Raw genomic sequence first — 20,414 nt, forward strand, 5'->3', positions numbered from 1 at the left:
TCTGTAATGGCCACAAGATCATACCCATATGTAGCTATTTGTGCCATTAACTCGTCTATTTTGTTACGAATGCTACGTGCATTCAGATAGAGAACTTTCAAATGTGTTTTGTGACACTTAGTTCCTGCTTTTGCCCTTTTTATTACTTTACCTTTTACTCCATACCTTCTGCCCCTTCCTGACACGCTCTGGTTTTTAATTTCCCCACTGCTACCTAAGTCTATGACCTTCTCTGTTGTCATTTTTATTGTTTGCTCTCTAGGAACCTCCCCCCGACTAGTTAGTTTAAGATAGAAAAATGTTGTAAATGAGACACAAGATTTTTAATGTTTAATGCTGGAATGACAGGATGAGAGCCGCATTTTAATTAAAAATCCACCAGGCACAGAGACGTAGTCCGATAGAGAATGCTTGTCTTTCACAATACTGGGACCCTCTCTCCCAATGGCTCGCTACGTCTTGGCATCACTGGCTGGATGTTAGTGACAATAGACGATGCCGCCCTCCTTCTCGACCAACCAGAGAGCTCCAAGATCGGCCGAGACGTGCTGGAACCTTCCGCCCACAATGTTGATGTGGGTCCATCTTGTCCCCTGGGGTGTCGTTGTGGTGATCCCATCTCTGCGGGGTAAAGAGACAAAGGCTTACAATCCTTGTATACGGCTGTTGGCCAACCTACCCGTGCCATCGCGCACAGGGAGCAAGGCCAAGAGTTAGAAGATGAAGGAAAAGACAGACTGGCATTTCTCCAGCGCCTTTCACCACCTCAGGACATCCCAAAGTGCCTCACAGCCAATGACGTGCTTTTTTTGAAATGTGGTCACTGTTGTAATGTAGGAAACGCAGCAGCCAATTTGCGCACAGCAAGCTCCCATAAACAGCAAAGTGATAATGACCAGATCAGCTGTTTTTAGTGATGTTGATTGAGAGATAAATATTGGCCCCAGGACACCGGAGAGAACTCCCCCCTGCTCTTCTTCGAAATAGCGGCCGTGGGATCTTATATGTCCACCTGAGAGGGCAGACGTGTCCTCAGTTTAACGTCTCATCCCAAAGATGACCCGTCCGACAGTGCGGCGCTTCCTCAGTACCGCCCCTCCGACAGTGCGGCGCTCCCTCAGTACTGCCCCTCCGACAGTGTGGCGCTTCCTCAGTACCGTCCCTCCGACAGTGCAGCGCTCCCTCAGTACTGCCCCTCCGACAGTGCGGCGCTCCCTCAGCACTGCCCCTCCGACAGAAAGAGGGTGAGACAGTGTGAGGGAGAGAGTGGGAGATACTGTGTGCGTGTGTGAGAGACAGAGAGGCTGTGTCTGCGTACGTGCTTGAGTGACTGTGGTAGAGAAGCATCAAGAGCAAGGCCCAGCGCCACCTGCTCAACGGACAACTAGGGGATGGGCAATAAAGGCCGGCCTGGCCCACATCCCCAGAATGAAAAGGAGGAAATAGAAGTCTTTTTAACATCTTCATTTATGGAACTGTGCAACCGGTTATACTCGCAGCACAAAGCCTGAGAGCCATACCTGTGATAGACCATCCCGGAGCGGTTTATTCCGTAGACGGCCCCATCCGTCCCGACCTCCACCATCACAAGTTGGCCGGGTACCCGCACCCAGTGCGTCCCAACGCAGCACACCGGGCTGACGTGCAGCCGGCAGTAGACGAGACCTGCTGCATTGACGCCCCAGCAAGTCTTGGGCCCGCAGGAGTAATACCTCATCTTGCCCGGGACCTGCTTGTAGGCGGGGCTGAAATAGTTGGCGGCTGTGACTGCTTGTTGCTTGTTGGCGCAATAAATATCGTCGTGTTTGTTAACTCCAACTATAATCTGGTCCCCACCAGCATCAACCTGTGTCAGCTGTCCTGTCAGAAGAGAATACATTTTCATGAGGAGATTACATTGTTTGTCTATTGACACCACTGTGTCAGCCAGTGAGTTGGGGGCGGGGGAGCGGTGTGGGATGTCTGGCCAGACTCACAGCAAACATAGTCTATTTACTCAGCGAACAGAGTGTATTTAAACAGCGCACTACAGCAAACAGTCTACAGTATCAATTTAATCAGCGTACAACAGCAAACAGTCTACAGAGTTGTGAGTCAATCAGTGTTGCCCACTCAGAGTTCTTGGACGAGACACAAATAGGCAGCAGCCAGTATGTTTGAGCAATAGATCAGATTTATTAAGCTTACAGCGTAATCAATGTTTAACATTAGGCGATAGCGACGAATAGCTCACAGCCCTTGGTTTCTGGAGCCCTTCGGACATAGGCAACGTCGTCGCAGGTCTGTTCCTTATCCTCACAGCAAAACTCCGTGTGAAACTGTTCTTTGAATCTCGAGGTTTTAACCCATTCCTTATCAACAGTTTGGTTGGCCAGTGTCCATATATGGTCTTTAACAAAATCATCTTCTTTAATTGGTTCTAATGGTCAAAATACCATTGTCACTCAGGCTAAGGCTAGTAACCTGGCCACTCCTTTTCCAGTACATTTCCATTAACCCTGTTCTGCTGTCGTGTTATCTTGTTTATAGCGTTTCACCCCATTGGAATTTACCATATCTCTTTCATTTCATGTCTCAAGCAGTACAAGGCCTTTCTTTAAATATTGTTGCAATTACTTTTGTTAAGCGAATTCTAAGTTCTAACAGCATTATAATATGTTTTTCTTAGCAAAGAAATTATTTGACCTTCACTTGCAGTCTGTGCCTGTTTGTTATCAAAACTTAGTCAAAACTGCTTTTGAACTGTCTGCAGCTACATTTTGAACAAGTTCTAGTTACCCGGGAGTAATTATGGGTAATATTATTTGGTCATTGGCTACACTTGAAGTTATACATATATGATTCTCATCTACTAAATATCTTAGAGTCTATTTAATCAGCTCACTACAGCAAACAGTCTACAGAGTCCATTTAATCAGCTCACTACAGCAAACAGTCTACAGTGTTTATTTAATCAGCTCACTAAAGCAAACAGTCTACAGAGTCTACTTAATCAGTGCACTGCAGCAAACAGTCTACAGAGTCTACTTAATCAGTGCACTGCAGCAAACAGTCTACAGAGTCTTTTTAATCAGGGCAGTACAGCAAACAGTCTACAGAGTCTATTTAATCAGCGCGCTATAGCAAACAGTCCACAGAGTCTATTTAATCAGTGCACTACAGCAAACAGTCTACAGAGTCTATTTAATCAGCGCACAATGGCAAAAAGTTTACAGAGTCTATTTAATCAGTGCACGACAGCAAACAGTCTACAGAGTCTATTTAAACAGCGCATAGGAGCAGACAGTTGACAGAGTCTATTTAATCAGTGCACTGCAGCAAACAGTCTACAGAATCTATTTAAACAGTGCACTACAGCAAACAGTTTACACAATCTATTTAATCAGCACACTACAGCAAACAGTCTACAGAGTCTATTTAATCAGTGCACTGGAGCAGACAGTCGACAGAGTCTATTTAATCAATGCACTGCAGCAGGCTACAGAGTCTATTTAATCAGCGCACTACAGCAAACAGTCTAGAGAGTCTATTTAATCAGGGCACTACAGCAAACCGTCTACAGAGTCTATTTAATCAGTGCACTACAGCAAACAGTCTACAGAGTCTATTTAATCAATGCACTACAGCAAACCGTCTACAGAGTCTATTTAATCAGCGCACTACAGCAAACAGTGTACAGAGTCTATGTAATCAGCGCACTACAGCAAACAGTCTAGAGTCTATTTAATCAGTGCACTACAGCAAACAGTTAACAGAGTCTATTTAATCAGTGCACGACAGCAAACAGTTAACAGAGTCTATTTAATCTGCGCACTACAGCAAACAGTCTACAGTCTATTTAATCAGCGCACTACAGCAGTCTACAGAGTCTATTTAATCAGTACACTACAGCAAACAGTTAACAGAGTCTATTTAATCAGCGCACTACAGCAAACAGTTTATAGGATATATTTTAAAAGAGTCTCTATGATCTACAGCAAACTCGTGACCGAAACTACAACAAAGTCTCCCGATAAAAGCAGGAATATTTCTCCAGCTGTGAGTACAGGATAGTTATGTAATACAATTATGTCCGTATAATCAATCCCAGTCACTTACAGCAGTGCGGTCTCCAGGTGTGATTGACGGGGGGATTAGAAAATCATCTCCGTTCTGGCCAGGGCTTGTGGTGTCACGATGTGCAGCCTTTATGATCACAACAGTAACCACACTTCAACAAGAACCTTGTTGGCTGTGGAGAGTTTGGGACGCCCTGAGGTCGAGAAAGAATGAAAGACAGAGAGAGAGAAAGAAAGAACGAGAGAAAGAAAGAACGAGAGAAAGAAAGAAAGAAAGAACTCGCATTTCTCCCGCGCCTTTCACAACCTCAGGACGTCCCAAAGCGTTTTACAGCCAATGAAGTATTTTTGAAGTGTAGTCACTGTTGTAATGTAGGAAACGCGGCAGGCAACTTGTGCAGAGCAAGCTCCCACAAACAGCAATGAGATAATGACCAGGTCATCTGTTTTAGTGATGTTGGTTGAGGGAGAAATGTTGCCCCAGGAAAACAGGGAGAACTTCCCCTGCTCTTTTTCGACATAGCGGCCGTGGGATCTTTTATGTCCACCTGAGAAGGCAGACGAGGCCTCAGTTTAACGTTTCATTCGAAAAACGGCACCTTCGACAGTGCAGCGCTCCCTCAGTGCTACAACTCCGACAGTGCGGCACTCCCTCAGTACGACACCTCCAACAGTGCGGCGCTCCCTCAGTACTGCCCTTCCGACAGTGCGGCGCTCCCTCAGTACTGCCCTTCCGACAGTGCAGCACTCCCTCAGTACTGCCCCTCCGTCAGTGCGGCGCTCCCTCAGTACTGCCCCTCCGACAGTGCGGCGCTCCCTCAGTACTGCCCCTCCGTCAGTGCGGCGCTCCCTCAGTGCTACACGTCCGACAGTGCGGCACCCCCTCAGTACTACACCTCCAACAGTGCGGCGCTCCCTCAGTACTGCCCTTCCGACAGTGCGGCGCTCCCTCAGTACTGCCCCTCCGTCAGTGCGGCGCTCCCTCAGTACTGCCCCTCCGACAGTGCGGCGCTCCCTCAGTACTGCCCCTCCGACAGTGCGGCGCTCCCTCAGTACTGCCCCTCCGACAGTGCGGCGCTCGCTCAGTGCTGCCCCTCCGACAGTGCGGCGCTCCCTCAGTACTGCCCCTCCGACAGTGCGGCGCTCCCTCAGTACTGCCCCTCCGACAGTGCTGCGCTCCCTCAGTACTGCCCCTCCGACAGTGCGGCGCTCCCTCTGTACTGCCCCTCCGACAGTGCGGCGCTCGCTCAGTACTGCCCCTCCAACAGTGCAGCACTCCCTCAGTACTACACCTCCAACAGTGCGGCGCTCCCTCAGTACCGCCCTTCCGACAGTGCGGCACTCCCTCAGTACTGCCCCTCCGACAGTGCGGCGCTCCCTCAGTACTGGCCCTCCGACAGTGCGGCGCTCCCTCAGTACTGCCCTTCCAATAGTGCGGCGCTCCCTCAGTACCGCCCTTCCGACAGTACGGCGCTCCCTCAGCACTGCCCCTCCGACAGTACGGCGCTCCCTCAGTACTGCCCCTCCAACAGTGCGGCGCTCCCTCAGTACTGCCCCTCCAACAGTGCGGCGCTCCCTCAGTACTGCCCCTCCGACAGTGCTGGCACTGGGAGTGTCGTCCTGGATTATGGGGCTGAACTCTCTGGAGTGGGGCTCGAACCCGCGACCTTCTGACTCAGAGGCAGGAGAGCGACCAGCTGAGCCACGACTGACAGCTGCTGTTGGATGGCCGGTGAGCACAACGGGAAATTTTTAACAAAGGTTTAAAAGCGACATCTGTCACACTGCAAGCACCCTGCAATCAAGGGAGGCAAAGGCTCCTTGAGATATGCGCGTCAGTATTAATTAACTTTGAAATAGCTTACCTCCCAGCATAGCCCAGGATCCTTCAACCAGTCTATGAAGGGTGTGCGTTCTGTCCGCTCCCCAGACTCCAGCCGCACCCACAGTCACGTGCGCGAGATTTCCAGGCACGTGCACCCAACTGTGACCGCTTCGGGTGAAGATCCTTCCCGCGTAATCCACCCCGTAGACTTGACCATTGCTGGCGTCAATTTGCTTCAGACGCCCATTGACGTGTCTGCAGATGAGAGCTGAGGGAGAGACAAAAGAGAGAGATGTCACTTCTTGGAGCGTGTCGGTCATTATATTAATTCCCTAGATGAAGGGACGGAGTGCAATGTATCCAAGTTTGCTGGTGATACAAAGCTGGGTGGGACAGTAAGCTGTGAGGAGAAAACAAGGGGGGGAAAAATTTGGTTGCTTTGCGCCTCCCATTCGCAAAGCAACTAGCGCCCGGGCGCGGCGATGTTTGCGCCGCTCGCGAAATTGACCATTTTGCGGCGGCGCTAAACACTACCCCCCACGATCTCCTGCGCCTGCAGATCGTGATGTCAGTCGAGCGTGCAGCGTCCCGGACCAGATATTGAGTGGCGCCCCCTGCCTTACCGCCTGCCGCTAGCAACGACAGGTTGAGAGGAGCGTTTTGCAGTCGGGAAGGGACTGGGGGAGCGCTATTTAAAGGCGACCGCTTCCTGCCTTTTTTTGTCGGTGACATTTTTGCACCACGCATTCTGAGAGAGAGAGAGAGAGAGAGACTTCTGGAGAGATTCAAAGCTGTGTTGAGGAGTTTGGGGTACTGAGCAGCACTTTGCAGGTTTATTTTGATTTGACCTTCCTCACATCGATTTCGAAGAGACTGTGGGGGCTGCACTCTGAGCTCTTTCCCTGGGCCTCTCCATTGTCCTTTCCAGCAGATTTGATGTACAGGTCTCTCCAGGCCGAGATTCAAGGCTGCAATGAGCAGGGAGTGGATGGAGAGCAAGATCGACCCTCCCCTTTAAGAACTGGCCGGCGCCAGTGTGTCTGTGTTCCGTTGCTGACTGACATCTAAAGAGCTTCGCCAGCGCTCTGAGGTAGCGCCTCACTCCTCGGCGTTAGCGCCTTAAGAGAGGTGTGTAGCGCCTGATTTAGCGCTCCAATCACCTCCAGGGGCGATAGAAGCCAAGTTTGCAGTCGGAGGCGATAATTAGCGCCAGGCGCTAAACTTTGTGCCCGGCCGATAATCGCGGCCGAAACGGGGCGATACCGAATTTCTTCCCCTTAGAGTCTGCAAAGGGATATCGATAGACTGAGTGAGTGGGCAGTAAGGTGGCAGATGGAGAATAATGTAGGGAAATGTGAGGTTATTCACTTTGGTAGGAAGAATAGGAAAACAGAATATTTTTTAAATGGTGAGAAACTTTCAAATGTTGGTGTTGAGAGAGATTTGGGTGTCCTCGTGCAAGAAACACAGAAAGCTGGCATGCAGGTACAGCAAGCAATAAGGAAGGCAAATGGCATGTTGGCCTTTATTGCAAGGGGGTTGGAGTATAAGAGTGAGGAAGTCTTGCTCCAATTGTACAGGGCCTTGGTGAGACCACACCTGGAGTACTGTGCACAGTTCTGGTCTCCGTATCTGAGGAAGGATATACTTGCCTTGGAGGCGGTGCAACGAAGGTTCACTAGATTGATCCCTGGGATGGGGGGATTGTCCTATGATGAGAGACTGTGTAAAATGAGCCTATGCTCTGTGGAGTTTAGAAGAATGAGAGGTGATCTCATTGAAACATACAAGATTCTGAGGGGGATTGACAGGGTCGATGCTGAGAAGCTGATTCCCCCTGGCTGGGGAGTCTAGAACCAGGGGTCACAGTCTCAGGATAAGGGGCCGGCCATTGAGGACTGAGATGAGGAGGAATTTCTTCACTCCGAGGGTGGTGAATCTTTGGAATTCTCTGCCCCAGAGGGCTGTGGAGGCTCAGTCATTGAGTATATTCAAGGCCGAGATAGATAGATTTAGGAATCTCGGGGAATCAAGGGATATGGAGATCGGGCGGGAATGTGGAGTTGAGGTCGATGATCAGCCATGATCTTATTGAATGGCGGAACAGGCTCGAGGAGGCTGAATGGGCCTCCTCCTGTTCCTGTGTAACAGGCTCGAGGGGCTGAATGGGCCTCCTCCTGTTCCTGTGTAACAGGCTCGAGGAGCTGAATGGGCCTCCTCCTGTTCCTGTGTAACAGGCTCGAGGGGCTTAATGGGACTCCTCCTGTTCCTGTGTAACAGGCTCGAGGAGCTGAATGGGCCTCCTCCTGTTCTTGTGTAACAGGCTCGAGGGGCTGAATGGGCCTCCTCCTGTTCCTGTGTAACAGGCTCGAGGAGCTGAATGGGCCTCCTCGTTTTCCTGTGTAACAGGCTCGAGGGGCTGAATGGGCCTCCTCCTGTTCCTGTGTATTAAGCTCAAGGGGCTGAATGGGCCTCCTCCTGTTCCTGTGTAACAGGCTCGAAGGGCTGAATGGGCCTCCTCCTGTTCCTGTGTAACAGGCTCGAGGGGCTGAATGGCCTCCTCCTGTTCCTGTGTAACAGGCTCGAGGGGCTGAATGGGCCTCCTCCTGTTCCTGTGTAACAGGCTCAAGGGGCTGAATGGGCCTCCTCCTGTTCCTGTGTAACAGGCTCGAGGAGCTGAATGGCCTCCTCGTTTTCCTGTGTAACAGGCTCGAGGGGCTGAATGGGACTCCTCCTGTTCCTGTGTAACAGGCTCAAGGGGCTGAATGGGCCTCCTCCTGTTCCTGTGTAACAGGCTCGAGGAGCTGAATGGCCTCCTCGTTTTCCTATGTATCAAGCTCAAGGGGCTGAATGGGCCTCCTCCTGTTCCTGTGTAACAGGCTCGAAGGGCTGAATGGGCCTCCTCCTGTTCTTGTGTAACAGGCTCGAGGGGCTGAATGGCCTCCTCCTGTTCCTGTGTAACAGGCTCGAGGAGCTGAATGGGCCTCCTCGTTTTCCTGTGTAACAGGCTCAAGGGGCTGAATGGGCCTCCTCCTGTTCCTGTGTATCAAGCTCAAGGGGCTGAATGGGCCTCCTCCTGTTCCTGTGTAACAGGCTCGAAGGGCTGAATGGGCCTCCTCCTGTTCCTGTGTAACAGGCTCGAGGGGCTGAATGGGCCTCCTCCTGTTCCTGTGTAACAGGCTCGAGGAGCTGAATGGGCCTCCTCGTTTTCCTGTGTAACAGGCTCGACAGGCTGAATGGGCCTCCTCCTGTTCCTGTGTAACAGGCTCGAGGGGCTGAATGGGCCTCCTCCTGTTCTCAGGAAGGATGTTCTTGCCATGGAAGGAGTGCAGCGAAGATTCACCAGGCTGATACCTGGGATGGCAGGAATGACGTATGAGGAGAGATTGGGTCGATTGGGCTTGTACTCGCTGGAGTTGAGAAGAATGAGAGGGGATCTCATTGAAACTTATAACATTCTAACAGGACTGGACAGACTAGATGCAGGAAGGATGTTCCCGATGGTCGGGGAGTCCAGAACCAGGAGTCACAGTCTAAGGATAAGGGGTAAGCCATTTAGGACAGAGATGAGGAGGAATTTCTTCACCCAGAGAGTGGTGAACCTGTGGAATTCTCTACCACAGAAGGCAGTTGAGGCCAATTCATTAAATATATTCAAGAAGGAGTTAGGTATATTTCTTTAGGCTAAAGGGATCAAGGAATATGGGGAGAAAGCAGGGACAGGGTACTGAATTTGGATGATCAGCCATGATCGCATTGAATGGCGGAGCAGGCTCGCGGGGCCGAATGGCCTACTCCTATCTTCTATGTTTCTATGTTTCCTGTATAACAGGCTCGAGGGGGCTGAATGGGCCTCCTCCTGTTCCTGTGTAACAGGCTCGAGGGGCTGAATGGCCTCCTCCTGTTCCTATGGAAACAGGCTCGAGGGGCTGAATGGGCCTCCTCCTGTTACTATGGTAACAGGCTCGAGGGGCTGAATGGGCCTCCTCCTGTTCCCATGGTAACAGGCTAGAGGGGCTGAATGAACCTCCTCCTGTTCCCGTGTAACAGGCCTGAGAAGCTGAATGGCCTCCTCCTGTTCCTATGAAGAAAAGCCTAAGTGACTCCGTGTGATGACCTAGGAGAAAAAGATGTTATTGCACTGGAGAGGGTGCAGAGGAGATTTACGAGGATGTTGCCATGGGCCTCCTCCTGTTCCTGTATAACAGGCTCGAGGGGCTGAATGGGCCACCTCGTGTTCCTGTGCAAAATTCTCGAGGGGCTGAATGGGCCTCCTCCTGTTCCTGTGTAAAAGTCTCGAGGGGCTGAATGGGCCTCCTCGTGTTCCTGTGTAAAAGTCTCGAGGGGCTGAATGGGCCTCCTCCTGTTCCTGTGTAAAAGTCACGAGGGACTGAATGGGCCTCCTTTTGTTCCTGTGTAACAGGCTCGAGGGGCTGAATGGGCCTCCTCCTGTTCCCGTGTAACAGGCTTGAGGGCTGAATGGCCTCCTGTTCCTGTGTAACAGGCTCGAAGGGCTGAATGGACCTCCTCCTGTTCCTGTGTAACAGCCTCGAGGGGCTGAATGGGCCTCCTCCTGTTCCTGTGTAACAAGCTCGAGGGGCTGAATGGGTCTCCTCCTCTTCCTGTGTAACAGGCTCGAGGGGCTGAATGGGCCTCCTCCTGTTCCTGTGTAACAGGCTCGAGGGGCTGAATGGGCCACCTCCTGTTCCTGTGTAACAGGCTCGAGGGGCTGAATGGCCTCCTGTTCCTATAGTAACAATCACGAGGGGCTGAATGGCCTCATCCTTTTCCTGTGTAACAGCCTCGAGGGGCTGAATGGGCCTCCTCCTGTTCCTGTGTAACAGGCTCGAGGGGGCTGAATGGCCTCCTCCTGTTCCTGTGTAACAAGCTCGAGGGGCTAAATGGGCCTCCTCCTGTTCCTGTGTAACAGGCTCGAGGGGCTGAATGGGCCTCCTCCTGTTCCTGTGTAACAAGCTCGAGGGGCTAAATGGGCCTCCTCCTGTTCCTGTGTAACAGGCTCGAGGGGCTGAATGGGCCTCCTCCTGTTCCTGTGTAACAGGCTCGAGGGGCTGAATGGGCCTCCTCCTGTTCCTGTGTAACAGGCTCGAGGGGCTGAATGGGCCTCCTCCTGTTCCTGTGTAACAGGCTCGAGGGGCTGAATGGGCCTCCTCCTGTTCCTGTGTAACAGGCTCGAGGGGCTGAATGGGCCTCCGCCTGTTCCTGTGTAACAGGCTCGAGGGGCTGAATGGGCCTCCTCCTGTTCCTGTGTAACAGGCTCGAGGGACTGAATGGGCCTCCTCCTGTTCCTGTGTAACAGGCTCGAGGGGCTGAATGGGCCTCCGCCTGTTCCTGTGTAACAGGCTCGAGGGGCTGAATGGGCCTCCTCCTGCTCCTGTGAAGAAAAGTCTAAGTGACTCCGTGTGATGACCCGGGAGAAAAAGATGTGATTGCACTGGAGAGGGTACAGAGGAGATTTACGAGGAAGTTGCCAGGACTGGAGAATTTTAGCTATGAGGAATGATTGGAGATGCTGGGGTTGTTTTCTTTGGAACAGAGGAGGCTGAGGGGAGATTTAATTGAGGTGTATAAAATGATAAGGGGCTTAGATAGAGTGGATAGGAAGGACCTATTTCCCCTAGCAGAGAGGTCAATAACCAGGGGGCAGAGATTGAAAGTAATTGGTGGAAGGATTAGAGGGGAGTTGAGGAGAACTTTTTTCACCCAGAGGGTGGTGGGGGTCTGGAACTCACTGCCTGAAAGGGTGGGAGAGGCAGAAACCCTCATCACATTTAAAAAGTTCTTGGATATGCCCTTGAAGTGCCGTAACCTACAGGGCCATGGACCGAGAGCTGGAAAGTGGGATTCGACTGGAGAGCTCATTGGGCCAGCACAGACACGGTGGGTCGAATGGCCTCCTCCTGTGCCGCAAGTTTCTGTGATTCCACTCTTCCATGGGGTATTAATAAAAAGGTATTTTTTTTCATTTTCTCCGACGTCTTCTGCTTGTTTGTCAGAATAATATTGGAGATGAGGGAAATAAAGCTTGACTGGCAGCCAAGAACCATCCAATCAGTGACAAAGAGCCGCTTCGCTTTCCGATTGGGCGCGGGGGAAGGCGGGGCCTCGCGGGGATTGACATGTCGGGCGGCCAATGGCGGGGGGTCACATGGTGAAACATTCAGGAATACGTCCAATCAGAGTTGGCGGCCCCCACCGTGAGGTGACACCAGGCGAGAGTAAAAAGGCTTGGGAGAGGGGCAGTGGGGTTCGACCCTCCTCCCAATTACCATTCGATTCAGGCCAGATTCCAGGCTGAAAATGGCTTCTTAAAGGCCCCAAAAGCAAGATAACCCTTCCGGATAAAGAAATCCCCTTTTCACCCTGACCGGTTGTGGGGGGCACGGTCTGCCATGCGTAAGGGGACAAGGCTCACACCGCGATCCATTCCCCCACAAACATCTGCCCCAAATAATTGGTGAGCCACAGGCAGGCATCCCTGAGGCAAATATCACAGTGTGGAGGATATTTAGACCTCTGAGAGTGAGAGAGTGAGACAGAGAGACAGTGAGAGAGAGAGACAGAGAGAGAGAGAGAGAGAGAGAGAGAGACAGTGAGAGAGAGAGAGAGACAGAGAGACAGTGAGAGAGGGAGAGACAGAGAGAGCGTGAGAGAGAGAGAGACAGAGAGAGAGACACACAGAGAGACAGAGAGAGAGAGAGACAGACAGAGAGAGAGACACACAGAGAGAGAGACAGAGACAGACAGAGACAGACAGAGAGAGAGAGAGAGAGACAGAGAGAGAGAGACAGAGAGAGAGAAAGAGACAGAGAGAGAGAGACAGAGAGAGAGACAGAGATGGAGAAGTGAAGTCCCTGTTCTATGCGGACGACCTGGTTCTGCTGTCTCCCACAGAACAGGGATTACAGCAACAACTAGACCTACTCGACAAATACTGCCAAAATTGGGCTCTAACAGTAAATCTAAAGAAAACCAACATCATGATTTTTCAGAAAAGACCCAGATGTCAGGAAAACAAATACCAGTTTACCCTCAGTGATACCACTATAGGACACACTATGAGCTACACCTACCTTGGTCTAACTATTACAGCATCAGGGAGCTTCAGCATAGCAGTGAATGCACTAAAAGAAAAAGCCCGAAGAGCCCTATATGCAATAAAAAGAAAATTCTACAACATCCAAATCCCAATCAAAATCTGGCTCAAAATTTTTGACAGCATAATCCTGCCCATTGCACTGTACGGTAGTGAAGTATGGGGCCCGCTAAATCACCAAAGCTACACTAAATGGGAAAAACACACAATAGAAGCCCTACATGCAGAACTCTGCCGAAGCATCCTTCGCACCCAAAGAAAAACGCCAACAAATGCATGCAGAGCCGAACTAGGCAGATACCCACTGATAATAAACATCCAAAAACGAGCACTAAACTTCCTAAATCACCTCAAATCTAGCTCCCCAGACACCCTTCATTTCAAAGCCTTTCAGACCCAAGAGCTAAACCCAGAAAAGAGTCCCCTGAGTCAGCTGCTACTGAAACTAAGTACTCAGCCGGACCCTGACCAGCCCCAGACCAACACAGCCGTCCAAACACCAATCCGAGTGAACCAAATCATTAAAAAATGCAAAGAAACCTACCTGGAACATTGGAACAAAATAACCGAAAGCCAAAGCAGATTAGAATGTTACCGGGCCCTAAAAAGAGAATATAAACTGGCAGACTACCTCACGACCATCAGAGACACAAAACAGAGACAGACCCTCACCAGGTACAGACTAAGCGACCACCAACTGGAAATTGAAAAAGGCAGATACAAGAAATCCTGGCAGCCTAGAGAGAATAGAATATGCGATCAATGTCTGGCTGGCGAGGTTGAAACAGAAATGCATTTCCTCCTAAAATGCGAAAAATTCAACACATCAAGAAACATATTATTCAACAAGCTAAGCCAAACAACCCCAGATTTCAAGGAATTGGATGATCTGTCAAAATTGAGATTAGTCCTAGGAGAAGGAGACAGACCATACCTTGGGGCTAAATATGTAACAACATGTCACAACCTGAGGACTGTTTAAAAGTAAGACTGTTTAAAATTAATATTGAACGTACCAAATGAAGTAGAAAGACTGTTTAAAATTAATATTGTTTAAAAGTAATATTGTATATACCCAACAAATGTCAAATCGATTGACACCTACAGAATGTTGGAAAACTGTACCTTTTTGCTATGTAAGCTTTGGCAATATGGTTCTCTGTAAACTTTCATGCCAATAAAGCATTTGAACTGAAAACTGAACTGAACTGACAGAGAGAGAGACAGCGAGAGAGAGAAAGAGAGACAGAGAGAGAGAAAGAGAGAGAGGGACAGAGCGAGAGAGACAGAGAGTGTTAAGTCTGTGTGTTATAGTGATAATTACTACACAGACTAAGAGAGTAAATTCAACAGGTCTTTACTGGTTGGAGGTCGGGACTATATTGAATACAGTATTACTACACCGTGCTTATATACCGGTGTGGTCACCACCGGTATTACGTATACTGCAGCCAGAGAAAGTAGTACATCTCTTAAGGTGGAACAGGCTTAAGTTCTCTTAAGGTGGAACAGGTTACATACACCACAATCCTCCCTTTTTAGCTTAACAGTCATATCCCCATTTAATATAACATATATACATATATAACTTCAGGTATAACAGTTCAAAGGTTCAGTCTCTCAGGAGGCTTTCTGATGCGGCTTGGATAACGCCTCTCAGTAGTCTCTGATTCTTGTTGTTGAGGTGCCTCCTCTATTTGGTTTCCAATGTATTGGGTGTCATCATCATCAAGTACATTCCCTGCCGAGGTAGATGCTTCAGGTTCATTAACGTCTTCCACAGTTGTCTCTGTCACAACCATGGGTTCGACCCTTGCTCTCGACTCTACCAGTTGATCCGCATGACGCCTTATCACATTATGACCAATATCTACTGTGTACATCAGAGGTCCTTGTCTGGCCCGAATTGTTCCGGACTGCCATTTTTCGTTTCCATAGCCCCTTGCCAACACTGGTTGTCCTACGTCGAAAGTTCGAGTGGTCTTGTTGCTAATATGCCGAAACTGTTTGTTTTCCACTTCCCTCCGCACATTTGGTTTTAACAAGTCCAACTTGGACCGCAATCTCCTGTTATAAAACATCATGGCAGGACTTTGGTTAGTCACTGCATGATCGGCGTTTCGATATGACATCAGGAACTTGTCGACCTTGTGTTGCAGCGGAATCTGATCATCGTTCATGGCCTTAATTGCCTTTTTGAATGTCTGGACAAATCTTTCAGCCAACCCGTTTGTCGCCGGATGATATGGGGCAGAGGTATAATGTTTTACTCCATTCTTCTTTAAGAATTGTCGGAATTCTTCCGATACAAACTGTGGTCCGTTGTCCGAACAGATCTGTTCTGGCAATCCGTTCCTTGCGAATATTGTTCTTAACACCGCAATTGTCTTTTCTGAAGTAGTGGTATTCATCTTGATGACTTCTGGCCATTTGGAATGTGCGTCCACCACGATTAGGAACATGGAGTCCATGAATGGACCAGCAAAGTCAATGTGTACGCGTTGCCATGGGGCTGAAGGCCATTCCCATGGGTGTAGCGGTGCTATCGGAGGTGCATTTTGCACTTTTTGGCACCCAGCGCAGCTTTTCGTTAACTCCTCAATCTGTTGGTCAATACCCGGCCACCATACATAAGCCCTAGCAAGACTTTTCATTTTAACTCCCCCCAGATGACCTTCATGCAGTTCGTTTAAAACTCTTTCCCTTAACTTGGGAGGAATAATCAGTCTTGTCCCGTACATCAAGGTACCATGGCAGATGGACAGCTGGTCTCGCCTTGCCGAAAATGCCGGTAACAGAGGATCACCCCGTGTTGGCCATCCTTTCACTGTCGCCTCGTAGACTCTGGACAGTGTCGGGTCGTTCCTGGTTTCTCTTTCAATACTTGCATTGGTGAGTGGTAAACACTCGATGATGGTCGAATGAAATAACTCAACAGGGTCAACTTTCGTCGTGTCTTCTTCTTCAGGTAGTGGCAGGCGCGACAGCCCATCAGCATTGCCATGCTGTTTCGTACCTTTGAATTCTATTTGATATTGATGTGCCCCTAGGAAAAGAGACCATCTCTGGAGACGCTGCGCTGTCATCACCGAAACACCCTTCTTAGGGTTAAAAATGGATACCAACGGTTGATGGTCTGTCAGAAGTGTGAATTTTTGGCCCTGCAGGTAATGATTAAACATCTTCACTCCCCATACAAGGCTAAGAGCCTCCCTATCGATCTGCGCATAGTTGCGCTCAGCGGAGGTCAATGATCTGGATGCAAACGCGACTGGCCTTTCCGTGCCATTTGGCAACTTGTGTGAGAGTACTGCCCCAATACCATATGGGGAAGCATCACAAGCCAACCGAATTGGCAGTGTCGGGTTGAAGTGAGCCAACACTTCCTCTGAGGTGATCAATTCTTTGCTTTTGCGAAATGCCTTCTTACAGTTTTCGCCCCATTCCCATGGTACCCCTTTCTGTAAAAGAGCGTTTAACGGGTGCAGTACCGTGGATAGATTTGGCAGAAATTTATGGTAATAGTTAATTAATCCTAGAAACGACCTCAACTGAGAGACATTCTCCGGAGCGGGAGCCTTTACAACTGCCTCAATCTTGTCAGGAGACTTATGAAGCCCCTCCCGGTCAATGACATGGCCACAGTACGAGATCCGCTTCTGGAAGAACTCACATTTCTGCCGATTTACTCAAAGTCCATACTCTTTCAGTCTGTTGAGCATCAGTTCCAAGTTTGCTAGATGTTGTTCATCACCATCACCTGTGATCAGAATATCGTCCAGGTAACATTGTGTGCCTGGAATTCCCTGTAATACCTGCTCCATGGCCCTCTGCCAAATTGCTGGAGCCGATGCCACTCCAAAAACCAGCCTATTGTACCGGTACAACCCTCGATGCGTGTTGATCGTGAGTTATTGGCGTGACTCTTCCTCAACCTCCATCTGCAAGTACGCCTGCGCCAGGTCTATCTTGGTGAAGTGTTTCCCGCCAGACAATGAAGCGAAAATATCCTCAATCCGTGGAAGCGGATACTGCACCGTGTGAAGCACCGGATTAACGGTGATTTTGAAATCTCCACAGATGCGAACCTTCCCTGGGTCTCCTGGCTTGTTGCTCGCAGGACGTTTCATAACGGGAACAATGGGCGTAGCCCACTCACTCCAATCTACCTTAGACAGTATACCTGAACGTTCTAGTGCTTCCAGTTCCGCTTCAACAGTAGGTCGTATTGCATAGGGTACCAGTCTGGCTTTAAAAAATTTTGGTTGTGCATGTTCATCAATCTTGATGTTTGCCGTAATTCCTCTCAGTGTTCCCAGTCCCTGCTGGAACACCTCTTTAGCATCATCCAATATTCTGGACAATCGTTTAGGCTTGACATCTGTTTCCCCGGAATCTACCGTTAGTGCCTTCAAGGAGTGCCAGTCCATATTCATTTTCCTAATCCACTCCCATCCTAGTAGTGGTGGACCTCCTTCAGGTAGCACATATAAGTCCATTACTTGGCTTTCTTCGCCCTTGTGGACCACTTCTACCTCTATTTTTCCGATGGGGTACACTCTTTGCCCCGTGTATGTTTTCAATATAATCTCCGTATCCTGTAGGGGAATATGTTGGAATAACCTTCTGTAATCTTTCTTATTCATGACTGTCAATGCCGACCCAGTGTCCAATTCCATTTTTACTTGGACTCCTGCTATCTGAAGAGTGACCCAAATTGTCTGGAGATCTGCATCCTTACCAACGTTGTGTACTCTTAAGCTATCCAGTTCATTACTGCTAGCGTCTGAATCTGACTTCTGTTCGGTCAAACTGTTCTTTGTCACCTTGTGTACCTTTGCGTATTTTCCTTGAGGTGACTTTTTGTTGCTGGTCTTCTTTCCTGACCGGCATACTTTAGCTATGTGGCCAAGCCTGCCACACGTTCTGCATTCTTGGTTTTTAAACCAACACTGGTTCTGATCGTGCGTTGTCTTTCCACAACGATAACATTTGACAGAACTCAAACCCAATTTGTTTGTACCGAGTTCCGGTGACCATAGCTGCATTACTGCCGTGCCTCTCGCTGCGGCTTCGTGTGCTGCTGCCATAGTGACCGCCTTCTCAAGCGTCAGCTCATACTCCTCGAGCAGTCGCTTTTGTGTATCCTGTTTAAATAAACCACACACAAATTTATCTCGTAGTGCCTCTGTCAGTCCCGTTCCAAACTGACAATATTTTGCTAGCTTACGTAATTCCATCAAATATTCAGCATTGCTTTCATTCTGCAGCTGCCTTCTGTCGTAAAATTTAAATCGTTCCGCTAGCATCAGCGGCGTGGGGTTTAGATGATTTTTCAGGACAGTAACAATCTCATCGAACGTCTTATCCGCCGGTTCATCTGGTGATAACAGGTGTTTCAATTGCCCGTATGTCTTCGCACCCATTAAATTTAATAGTGTTAGTGCTTTATCTGCATCAGGAATTTTATTTGCCTTACAATAATTTTGTATGCGTTCTACATACATGGCCCAATCTTCGATGTCACTATCAAAGGTATTAATGTTCCCATGTTTAGGCATCGTTGCAATTTATTGTATTTTTATGTTATCCAAGATGGCGGCTTCCCGCTCTTTGTCGTCGTCCTCCGCCCACAAAATGGCGGTTTTCCCACGCTTGGCGGTCTTCAACCGTCCCCCGACGCTGTCTCCGCTTCACCGTGGCTCTCGCGCCTTCAGTTTCCCCAGACGCTGCGCCTTTTAGCCTGAATGCGGCCCTTATCTCCGGTCGCGATCGATGTCCCCGCGCTGCGCCTCTCGCTCGAAAGCGGCCCGGCCCTTATCTCCGGTCGCGATCGATCTCACCGCCCTTATTCCTCCGTCTTCCCAGCCCCGTCTGTACAGCCAACGCGGTTGACTTTCTGTCGCGTCGCTGCCCGGCTTACCCACCACCGAGGTAGAAGAAGAAAGCTGACAGTCGCTGATGGAGGCTTCGAGGTCAGGATGTCTTCTGCACTCCGGTTTCTCGATGCCTGCCGCTCGATGTGTCTTCCAGTAGGGTGATGAGGGTGGAAACCTCTCTTCGACGTCATGTCTGTGGACGAAGCCACCGTGGAAATAACTGCCGCAGGGTAAGAATCGGACTCGTCGCCACTGTTAAGTCTGTGTGTTATAGTGATAATTACTGCACAGACTAAGAGAGTAAATTCAACAGGTCTTTACTGGTTGGAGGTCGGGACTATATTGAATACAATATTACTACACCGTGCTTATATACCGGTGTGGTCACCACCGGTATTACGTATACAGCAGCCAGAGAAAGTAGTACATCTCTTAAGGTGGAACAGGCTTAAGTTCTCTTAAGGTGGAACAGGTTACATACACCACAGAGAGAGACAGACAGACAGAGAGAGAGAGAGAGACAGAGAGAGAGACAGAGAGAGAGACAGAGACAGAGAGAGAGACAGAGAGAGAGACAGAGAGAGAGAGAGAGACAGAGAGAGCGAGACAGAGAGAGAGAGAGAGACAGAGAGAGAGAGAGAGAGAGAGACAGAGAGAGAGACAGAGAGAGAGAGAGAGACAGAGAGAGAGACAGAGAGAGAGACAGAGAGAGAGACAGAGAGAGAGAGAGAGACAGAGACCGCGGGGTCTGAGAGTGAGAACGGCCCAGAAACACCGGGAAACAGTGGCCCCCAGACCGAGAGAAACTCCCAGAGACCGCGGACTGAGAGAAGAAACCGGCACAGACCCAAGAAATGAGACGGAAACCCGGCAAAAAGCAACAAGAATAGGATACAGAGGTCAAACTAAGGAAAAACAACAAAAATCAAGGAATATAAACTTTCAACGGGACTCGACACTCACAGAACAGCAATCAGCAGGAGGACCAACACGTCAAGGAAACTTGCCTTCTATCAAAAACTGAATTGAGTGAGTACAACAATATTGAGGAGGACACCCCCATATTCTAAGGTCAGCAAGATTTTTTTTTTTTACTTTTACACTAAAAACAGCAGGTATTCAAAAATGAGCGAATCAGAAGAGCTGCGGCAGCTCCCGTGCTGCACTGAGACCAACATCTTTCAGTTTCCCCCTGACATCAAATACAATGCAAGAAAACAGTTCAAGCAAAGGCGGATGAGAGAGAAGCCAGAAACTCTTTTTGCTGACTTGTACAAAAATGGGAATAGGAGTAATCTTATTTTCTACTCAGGTCAGTCCGCTGCTTGGCGCAAAGCAATCACCACACACTATCCCCGTGTTCAGCATGCAAAAACCACTAATGGGTTAAAATTGAAAATAAGGGAATCAGAGGACCTTGATAGTGAAATGGCAACTGTCAACATGTACAAAAACGGGGCAATAATGGTGCAAGGCAACCTCAAAGACTTTGAAACGGCCTTCCAGACACTGAGAGGATTAGTAGAGAAGGGAAGGAC

The 20,414-nt window shown here is 49.3% G+C and overlaps 1 protein-coding gene across 2 annotated transcripts in view; it reads right to left on the reverse strand.

Annotated features, from left to right (window-relative positions):
* Window positions 1-301: 301 nt before the first annotated feature.
* The window catches only part of LOC147110003 (fish-egg lectin-like), a 45,845-nt gene continuing 25,732 nt past the window's right edge, over window positions 302-20,414 (reverse strand). Inside the window, exons 2-4 of one of the 2 annotated variants that reach the window (XM_086003991.1) lie at window positions 5,924-6,151; window positions 1,521-1,860; window positions 302-621 (exon numbers count right to left, since the gene is read on the reverse strand). In XM_086003991.1, coding sequence (XP_085860117.1) covers window positions 480-621; window positions 1,521-1,860; window positions 5,924-6,151 — 710 coding nt within the window. In that variant the 3' untranslated portion in view covers window positions 302-479. Of the gene's footprint in view, window positions 622-1,520; window positions 1,861-5,923; window positions 6,152-20,414 lie in introns of those variants that run through there. The other variant, XR_015080381.1, reaches the window with a different exon arrangement.

This window comes from Somniosus microcephalus, chromosome 12 (genome assembly GCF_052327205.1).
Source record: "Somniosus microcephalus isolate GS21.2 chromosome 12, FLI_Smic_1.0, whole genome shotgun sequence".
NCBI classification, from domain to species: Eukaryota; Metazoa; Chordata; class Chondrichthyes; order Squaliformes; family Somniosidae; genus Somniosus; species Somniosus microcephalus.